The sequence below is a fragment of the Drepanopeziza brunnea genome, assembly GCF_022702325.1.
Source record: "Drepanopeziza brunnea f. sp. 'multigermtubi' strain 214-2 chromosome Unknown ctg14, whole genome shotgun sequence".
NCBI lineage: Eukaryota > Fungi > Ascomycota > Leotiomycetes > Helotiales > Drepanopezizaceae > Drepanopeziza > Drepanopeziza brunnea.
In genome coordinates, this window is record NW_027094077.1 from 365813 (window position 1) to 375552 (window position 9740).

Genomic DNA, 9740 nt, shown 5'->3' on the forward strand with positions numbered 1-9740 from the left:
TGTGGGGATGGATGGATGAGCCTTGAGTGGCACAGTGCATGTATCTAGCCGCTGTGTGAATGATAGCTTCCGTTGACAGGCAGGCGATAGAACACTGGAGAGCCGACATATGATTTGTGATTCGGAAGAGGAGTTGCGCGTGCGCTACGCTACACCTCCACTCCCACAACCCATCACCGAAACGCCGGGAGACAGACACGGACGGCATTATCGTCTACGATCCCGATGCCCCAACCCATCTCGCTCCCTCTCGCGTTCCCGCTCCCTCTCCCTCTTATAACTACTCCCACCTCCGCGCTCCTCTCTCCTATCCCTCTCTCGATCCCTCTCCCTCTTGTAGTCGCCCGCCTTCATCCTCCCTCCACCAGAGCCCCCACCACCACCAGCAGTCCCGGGCTTCAGCCTCTTCACATCACTCTTCTGCACCCACGCTCCCAACTCCTCGGCGCCCTGCAACTCCTTCGCCCCGAGCCCCAGCAGGTTCTGCCTCCGCTTAACCTCCTTTCCCTTCTTCCCCGCCCCATACCTAGAGTCCCCGTCGCCTTTCCAGCCCATCCCGCGCAGCATCGCCGCGCCGAACTCCTCCACCGGTATCCGCTCGTAGTCTTCAATCGTCGAGACGGGCGGCGCCGACGCCACGGCCGCTTTGTAGCTCTCGAGTTCCGTCATCGTGGAGCCCGTCGCCTGGATCACCAGCTCGGGTCGTTTGGGCCTCGTGCCGGTTCCAAGGAGAGAGGCGAGTGCTTCTTCGTCTGCCGATTTCGGTTGGGGGCTGCTCTCTGCAGCTTCAGCTTTGATCTCGACGCCGTTATCCGTATCCGTATCCGCATCCGGATTCCCCCCTGCAGCAACGCCCAGAGGCAAGACCGAAGATCCCTCTGCGGCTCTCACATCCCCATGCCGCTTCTTGGTAACAGTCAACCCCCATCTGACCCCGCCATCGGCACCATTCACCACATCCACGCCCTCCACAGCCCCTCTCCCCTGCCCCTCCCCCGGCGCCTCCAACCCCCTCCCCTCCCGTCTCGCCCTCTCCTCCGCAGGCAACAGATCCTTCCCACTCCCCTTGACGCCTCCCCCCCTCCAATCCCGATTCGGCATCCTCGGAATCACCAACGGCCCTCTCTCTCCCTTCCCACTCCCACTCCCACCCCCCTCCCTCTCCGCACCCCCCACCCCAAAGCCACTCACCCTCTCAATCCGCGCCCCCCCTTCACCGCCCTCTTCCTCTCCCTCGCTCCCATCTCCAAAGTCCGCGCGCGCGCGCTTGCCTAGACGCGAAGCCGGCGCCACAGGTTTAGCTACCGCTTTCGTTTTCGTTTTCGCAGACCCAGACAGCGAGAAGCCTCTGATAGCCATTTTGCCTTCAGTCTTGCCTTCTCCCATTGTCGTCGTCGTTGTAGTTTCCATAGCAGCAGCAGCATCAAAAAGAGGCGACTCCTTCGACGGCGACATTCCTCGCATTGCCTTGCCCCTTCGTCAAGTGATTGCGTCAAGTGATTGATGGTGACAGTGATTGTATTCAAGGTGTCTTTTGTTGTGCGCCGTATCGTCGTGTGGTATCGTACCGTTTCGTGTGATGCCGTGTGATGCCGTGTGATTTTCGCGCGCTCAAGATCATGTAGGACGGGGGAGAGACGAGACAGACGGACATCCAGCGAGGCAACAGAACGCAAAGTCGGGGAATCAATTATCCGAGTTAGAGGGCCGGCCGAGTGGCGCCTGTCGAGCGGATTAAAGGATGCCTTGCTTACGTAACAAGATATGAGGCTGCTCGGCCATCTCGAGTGGTGATTCCGGCACGGGAATTATTAAGAGGTGTAGAAGCCTCAGCGAGGCAATATCTATGTATGTGAATCATGCTATCTCGTCTTGTTTCTCTCCTTCTCAAGATGAGAAGATCATCGCAACGCGCGCGCGCTCCCAACGCAGCATTCGCCTCGCTAAACCCGGGGCGCCGTCCCTTTCTTCAACACTACTCTTTACACATAGTCCCATCGTGTCCCATCCGAAACCCGCCAAATCGACGCCTCCTTGCTATCCGTGTAGCAGACCCAACCTCCCATTGCCCGCCCAGACCCGTACACCCAATTTCCATGCCCAGAAAACCAAAACCGCATCTATTTCCCACTTTGTACACTGCCAGAAGAGCCCCTATGCGCATGGCCCTGTGCTGAATTCCCCCCACCGCTACCTCCGTTAGAGTTCCTGTTTTCTTGACTTTGTCCTTGTCCATGTCCGGACGCTGCCAGAGATGCGGCCTGTTGCTGAGCCTGTGCTGCCTTTTGCTGGTTCTCTTGCTGCTGCCTCAACATCTGAGCATAGTGTTGAGGAGTCCCTTGACCAGCACCCATTCCATTCATACCAGGCATTGCATGACCTCCCGCCCCGGCGGCAGCATTCATGGCACTTTGAGCGAGCCCCTGCCGTTGTTGCTGCTGTTGCTGCTGTTGCTGCTGCTGCTGTTGCTGTTGCTGCTGCTGCTGCTGCTGTTGGTATTGAGTGCTGGTAGCGACAGTCTTGGTCAAGCGCTCCTGGATCATGCGCATGACTTGTTCGGGGGTTGCGTTGGGATGCAGCTGCTTGATCTGCTGCTCCAAGACCTGGACGGTCGGATGCTGGAGAGGGTTCTGTCCCATCCGTGGAGACCCGGAGTGACCCTGTACAGGGGATGGCATATGGGAATTTGCTGGGGGCGTCGAGACACCGTTGGGATTGGGATTGAATGGGGGCATCATATTGTTCTGCATTTGAAATCCGGGCTGTGGCAGGCCGTTCATGCGGGGAGGAGAATTGTGCATCTGAGGGGACTGGCCGTTGATCTGACCTTGCTGTTGACGTAGTATGGCTTGTTGATGTTGAGAAATTTGATGAGCGCGGCTGACGAGCCCGTGATCCAGGGAAGGGTTTGGCAGGGGCATCTGTCCTAGCATCTGGGCGGCTGGGACACCATTCATCCCCATTTGAGGAACTCGAAGATTGTTGTTCGTTACAGGCTGACCGGGTATTTGAGAGGGCATGGGGCGAGGAGGTCTGTTCTGGCCAGGGACAGTGAGATTTTGGCCAGGCGGAGCAGCCGACCCGCTGACTGGCAAGGCGGAGTTTGCAGGCCGGGGAGGACCTCCGTTGAACATACCAGGCTGCTGCAGGTTGCCCGGGTGCCTCCCTTGCTGCTGCTGCTGCTGCTGCTGCTGCTGCAGATTGTTGGCCTAAAAAATGTTAGTTACCAAGGCTCAGTTAAATATGAAATCATAAAGAGAGATCTACTTTTCGCATAGCATCTTGCCGCAGTTGCATTGCCTGCAGACGCTCCTTGAAAGCCTCATCCCGCTCATGCTTGAGCCGACTAAAGTCTTGCGGGGTGGTCGCAAGAAGGTTACGATTCGCCGGGGGGGCGTCGTTCGCCTTGCGCATTGCGGCCATGCCAGCGACATGAGCCTGTTTCTGAGCACTCGTCTCGCGTTTCTTGGCCAGCTTCCGCATCGCGTCAACGAGGGTGAGATGTTTTTGGTTCCTCCTGCGTTCAACTCGAAGGGCGGTGGTAAGCCTTCTCCGAGGAGTGACCTGCTGTACTTGACCATTGGCATTTGGCTGTGGTGGGATTGCGTTGTTTTGAGCCATTATATTGCGGTTAGCAGCATCAATGCGGGATGTGTACGCTCTGAAGTAATGAGTCTTCTGGATGTCAGCAGGCAAACCTTCGAGGAAATTCCAGCGCTCGAAGCACTCCCATGGGGTGCGCCGTTCGGCTCCGGATACGAAGAGGGACGGCGAAGATAGGAGACTGGAAATGAGCGACCAATTGTACGAGTATTCCCGCACGTGACTCCTCAGGTCATATTCTTCATCGGGGGTCCACTGAGAGGGTATGCGGGACTCAAAGAAGCTCTGAAGTGGCATTGGGAACTCAGATGGCGGTCTGAATTGATGTGATGAGTGTATGCGATCTCGGATATGTTTGTGGTCGGGGTGAAACAAGGCGACGTCCGTCGATTCGGGTGGGAGGACTGTTCGTTTCGGGTGCGGCTCGCCGAAAATAACATGGTTCTCGTCTTCATCTTCGAGTTGATGCTCAAAGCGGCTCCGCTTTCTTGGGGGGATTTGAACCTTCAACTCCATGCGGCCTTCTACGTATTTGCTCAAGGGCAAGGCAGGTCGTTTCCAGTACCGGTCGGGGTCGATTTGTGGGGTTGGCTGGTTTGTTGGAACTCGCAGGGGCGCTCCATACATCGGGAGCTCATTGAGCAACTTTTCAGTGGCAGGAGACCTCCGCAGTCCGAAGACAATGTCATCGTCCTGCAATCCAAATATTGCTGTGGGAGAAACCGTTTCCGTCAGGTTGAGGCGGGGCTCCTCGTCGAATTCTTCCATGGGAGTATCAGGTCCGCCAGAGGCAACAAGTTCGGGTGTGGGATACGCCCCGGCCTGGCTTGTTGCGTCTCCCATCTCAACATCATGTGCCACTTCTGCGCTGGGCTCGGTAGGCTTCGGCGGTGTCGCTTTGACTTGGAGAAGCTTCCTATCTTCTGGGATACACTCCACCCATTCTGCGCATGCGTACGCGAGGTTGCGAGCCGCCGCTCTTTTCCACTTTCCCTCTTCCCTAAAATCTGTCCGCATCCATTTTGCTTCTTGAAGCAGGAGGTCCCAATGGCTCGTGTGCCTGATTGGTTCCGGTGATCGCTTGGGCTGTCTCAGAGTCCACTTGTCACAGCTTTGCAAGCTATAGATTCGTTTGAGGACTCTGGTTGTCTGGCTCTCATGGACTGTAACCAAAGAATTGGCCGTGGTGATCGTCTTGTGAGCTGTTGCCACCAGGCTTTCTATGGGCAGCCCTTTCCTCTCGTAGGCCTGATGAAGGAACAGCGGTTTGAAATAATCCTTGTCAGAAGCTGATGTGGGTGATGAATTGGCCGAATTGCTAACTGGCGCTGCGGGCTTACGGCCTGGAAAGACAACCGTGGAGAGTTTGCTGCGCTCCTTTTCCCTAGCCTTCTCGGCTAGACGCATACGGGCACTGGGAGACTGGGGCGTGGTACTCTTTGGGGATGAATGCAGGTTTCGGACCGAGTCGGGACCCGAAGATTCTTCTATCATCTCTATAACGGACTTGTGCCGCATGGCGCCAGAGGATATCCGAGTAGTCATCCGTTCGGGAGGGGGTGCTGGGATGGATGGCCTCTGTCGAGGTGTTGCGGAGACTGGAGTCGTTGAGGGCATGTGTGAATCAGTAGCAGGAGTTGTTGTTTCCGGAGGTTCAGGGACGACAGGGGAATTTGTAGAGATACTTTCAGCCGGAGCACTACTTTCAAATGAGTCCTTGACTGTAGTCCTGTCGACGTCCATAGGACCAGTGGCTGGAGTAACCTCCTCCTCAGGCTCGGAGTCCGGAATCTCAGGTTGCTTGGTTGGCTCTCTGGGTGCTACGCTTCGTGGTTCAGATCTGGACACTGCTTCCTCTTGGGCAGTTAATGATCCTGCTGCGGCTCCTTTTCTATCTTCCACAACATCCTGGACATCTTCAAGGGCTCCCGTGATACGTCCTTGGGCAGGAGGACCCTCTTGACTCAATGAGCCAGGAGCAGCCTGTAATTCACCAGCTTTCGGTGGCTCATCAGAGAGACCGGATCCAGCTTCTACCTCCTGCAACTGCTCAGAAGCTCCTTTCTTCAGGACTTCGGCAGCGGAAACCTCCATCTGGGCCTTCACAATTCTATCGTGATGCTCTTTTCCGGATGATTCCTCTGGCGTTGGCTTCGATCCTGATGGGGTAGGTACTTCACCCTCCTTGTTGTCGAGTGTCTCCGGACCACATCTCGATCCACTATCTGGACTCGTATCAGCCGATACTTCATGCATGGCAGAAGTCGTAGCAGAATGGGCGTCGATCGTCGAGCCTGGCGAAGAGGCAGCCTCTGTATTCTTGATCGCATCTCGAGGAGGCTTGATTGACAGTTGTCTCGCCTGATCATCTTGGTACTCCCGAACCCCCTTCCTCTCCAAGTGCTGTTCCTGTACATCCTGGGGTGGTAGGTGGGCCGTAACAGCCTTGAGCGGCTCATCGTGTGAACCCCGTCCTTGGATGACAGGTTCCGGTAGGTTTGCAGCATCCTCTGCAGATCTTGGCGTAGCCTTCCCTGGATCCAGGCCTGGACCGTTCTGTGTACTCCCGGCGCTCCTAGGCCGCTCACTCTCTACCACCGACTCCGGTACCAGGGGCGCGGGGGTAGAGGGTTGGCGCCCCTTCGCATTCTCCCGAGTCTGCTCCACAACGTCGTCAAGTACCGCGGATGCCTCTGCTGGAAGATCGGTCTGCGAGCCCTTCGAAGTCGATCTTTGCATGGGCAGTCCTGGGACCCGAATTGTATTGGCGTGACGCTGTTCTCTGGATTCGGTGGTAGGGGCTGCCGTCAAGGTCCCAGCATCCGTTCTGGGAGTCGTCGGCCGACTCTTCCTCGATCTGGACCCATCACGCTGCAGCTTGGCCGCCTGCGCTTGCTTCGAGGCGCTGGATCTCAACTGTCGCCGCGCCGGGAGGTTGGATTCGTCGAACAGGCGGTCTCTGTAGGGCAGGCACTGAATTAGCAGAGCGGCCTGTTGCCATGTCGCCAGGGCCACGAATAGGCCCGAAATGCGACGACCTGCAGGGAGATTTTAGAATAACGTACTGCAAGATGTCGCTGACCTCGAGGAATCGGGCTTCGGCGATGGTGGTGATGGGGGCGTTTGGGTCGGCGAGGGTTGACGGGATAGGGCCATCTTCAGCGAGGATGCCGAACAGCTCCCTGAGCTTTCGCTTTCGCGACGAGACAATTTGACTGGCAGGAGGTCAGCATCACGAGTAGGCCGATACATATATAGATGCATCGACGTCGCGTTCTCATGCGCGTCGAATGATGCCCGCAGCAGAATTAATGGGACGTGGTGGGGTTTGGGGTTTGGGGAAGATACACACCTCAATTCAGTCCGTTTTGATCGGAGAGCTTTCGCGCGAATGTCGCCAATGCCCACATCATTCATTCTATCGCGACGGCGACATCCGTCTCAGGCAAAAACGGACGATGGATGGGGATGCGGGAGGATATCTGACGATGGATGGACGCGCGCAAGATGATGGAAAGAGATGGTGGTGTTGGATGGGGATTGATTTTGGTGATCTGGGTGTTCCTGATCTCACAGCCCTTACGGCTGGCAGGCTGGCTGGCTCATGCTCTGTCCGAGATGGATCCCTTCTTCCCTCAGACTCAGGCTCTCAGGCTCTCAGGCTCTCAGGCTCTCAGGCCCTCAGGCTCTCAGGCTCAAGCTCAGGCTCAATCAGGCTCCGCTCCTGTTATCAGCTCTCGCCTGTCGCTCGGTTCCGGATCAACTGCCCCTGCCGCCCCCGATGCGCTAGTCTGGATTGGATGGGATCCGCATCTCGTTCCTTCACTGACTCTCATCTTCATTTCTCATTCATCCATCCATTCAACATCAACAACGAACGAGATGCCATTCGAGGCGATGCAATAGAATACGAGATAAATCTCGCAATGCACGCCGTGTAGCGCCGCGGATGAAGCCACGAGCTAGCTCTCGCAGCAAATGGCTACCGGACTCTGGTCTCTTGACTAGAATAGGGCCGGACCGACTGGAATCTGTATCCCCATTTCTTTCAAAGCTACCCGGATCATCCCATTCTTCTTCGCGACAGACTAATGACTCTTCTGCTCGGGATCGTGAGACAGAGACAGACTGGACGGGATTGAAGGTGTATGTATGTATGTATGTATTTGGAGTGCGGAGATGGCCGTCGAGATCCACGGAGTACGGAGAGTCACGTCCTTGAGGTTGATCTTCTTACGGCAGCCTCGCCAACTTTGGTACTACTTGGACCGACCTGCGAGATACTTGAAGCAGAACTCCTTGAAGCTTCCCGTATCTCTTCGTTTCATTTCATATCCCTTACGCAGAAGATCATATTCAAACGCCGAGGCAGTAGGTGTGTTTCTGGAGTCGGAAGCTTCCGAAATCAATACACGATTTAGATGGGAGATGAGTCAGTCTTTCGCCTTCGAGCCTATACCAGCCGGGGTCCTTCGATTCTTCGTCTGTATGCGATACTGTCGTAACTGTAGTGATGTTTAAGTCATGGTGATATCAAGAAGGACTGGCTGGCCCTGGTGGAATTTGTGAGCAAAGCCTTCTTTATCTACCGCGCCGTTTATCAAGCAAGCTTTTTTGGAAGGTCGCGAAGGATTCTTATGAAACCGAAATCCGAAAGTCTTTTTTAAAATGCACTGCACTTCAAAGGGGGGGGGGGGGGGACCGAGTTGGTAGAAAGGATGATATTTCTAAGTTCTCTTTAGTAAAAGAAATCTATATACCCTCTTAGCGTGCACGTGCTCTTAACAGGCCTAGCAGCCTTAAGCCATTACATGACCTTATCCTACGAGGTTCTCGCCTCGAGAATCTTCTTTTTTAACTAAATGCTTAATGCTTATTACTCTTTTTAAAAGAATTCTAAACTCCGCTAAAATATCGTTGTTTAACTCTTATAATTCTCTTTTTCACTTGCTTTTTAGTTTCCTTTGCGCTAATATTAATATTCTTTAATAACTTTTATTAAAATTTTTAAACTTCATTTTTTCTTTATCTTTTTACTCTTTTTAATATTTTGCGATCGTTTTAATTAACTTCTCTTTTTCTTTCTTCTTTTTCTTAAGCTCCGATAGCAACGAATGTTTCGAAGTTCTAGCTTTTAAATTCTAATGCGTCGGCAGTCTTTCTTCTTTTTTTATTATTAAATAAAAAGTCCGCAAATAAAATAGCTTAAGTTAGTTTATATAAAAATATCGTAATATCGGTTTTTTATTAATTTGCTTTAAAGTATAAGATCTTTTATATTTACTTTTTAAACTTGATACTTTAAAAAGGCTTTTTTTAAAATGGTCGGAGCTTTTGTCCAGCTGTTCTTTAATCGTATAGCATTACGAGAGATCTTAATAGCAAGCTCCGGACTTTTTAAAAGAATAGTTTCTTTTTTTTAAAGCTTTCTCGAACGTTTTCGTTAATAATCTCGTACTTCGCGATATGTTTTAAAATAGCGTTTCTTTAATCTTCCGTTTTTATAAAATTTGCTTTTTATAATTCGTTTAAGAACCTTTTAATTCAAAAGTATTTTGTAAATGATCTTCGTATAATACGCTAAAAAAGCTAAGTCTATTACTATTTTAAAAGTGTGTTTTCGGTAGATCTTAAATAATAAATACTTTAAGTAAAAGATCTCTTTCGCGTTCGTCTTGAATATCACTTTTTTAAACTTGTTTTTAAATGTTCTTTTAATCTTTACTATCGCTCTTTATATTATATCGACCGCTTTTTCTATTATGCTTATTGATTTTTTTAATGCTAATAAAGAATTGGTTTATAAGACACTTTTCTTGCTTACGAAATTCCGAATTATATCGTTAAAATAGCTATCGAAGTCGATATAAAATCCGATTAACGTTTTATTTTAATCGAATAGTTTTATAAGATAGCGTATAACGTTTTTTAAATCGAGTGCGATACAAAAGAACGCTTAAATAAATCTCGAAAAGTAATTTATAATAATTAAAAAGAATCAAAATGTTTTTAATACTTTTAAAAAAGGTCTGTAAAAGTCTACTTTGAAAAGTTCTATCGGTCTCGAGATTATTACGTTAAATAATAATTAAGATCTAATAACGATGCTATGCTTCGCGCAGTTTAAGCATTTTAAG

At 51.7% G+C, this 9740-nt stretch overlaps 2 protein-coding genes across 3 annotated transcripts; both read right to left on the reverse strand.

Annotated features, from left to right (window-relative positions):
• Positions 1-207: 207 nt before the first annotated feature.
• L3040_007831 (uncharacterized protein) lies at positions 208-1359 on the reverse strand (the record flags this gene model as incomplete). 2 transcript variants are annotated; one of them, XM_007296368.2, is made up of 1 exon in its annotated part: positions 208-1359. In XM_007296368.2, the coding sequence occupies one exon, from the start codon at positions 1357-1359 to the stop codon at positions 208-210; it is 1152 nt and encodes a 383-aa protein (XP_007296430.2). The 2 variants fall into 2 exon arrangements, with proteins under 2 accessions (XP_007296430.2, XP_066010620.1); XM_066154717.1 differs by having other exon boundaries at positions 208-669.
• A 761-nt stretch (positions 1360-2120) lies between these two features.
• Positions 2121-7020, reverse strand: L3040_007832 (uncharacterized protein; the record flags this gene model as incomplete). The annotated part of the gene is made up of 4 exons (XM_007296367.1): positions 2121-3209; positions 3268-6562; positions 6669-6818; positions 6956-7020. The coding sequence occupies 4 exons, from the start codon at positions 7018-7020 to the stop codon at positions 2121-2123; spliced, it is 4599 nt and encodes a 1532-aa protein (XP_007296429.1).
• Between the last annotated feature and the right edge of the window lie 2720 nt (positions 7021-9740).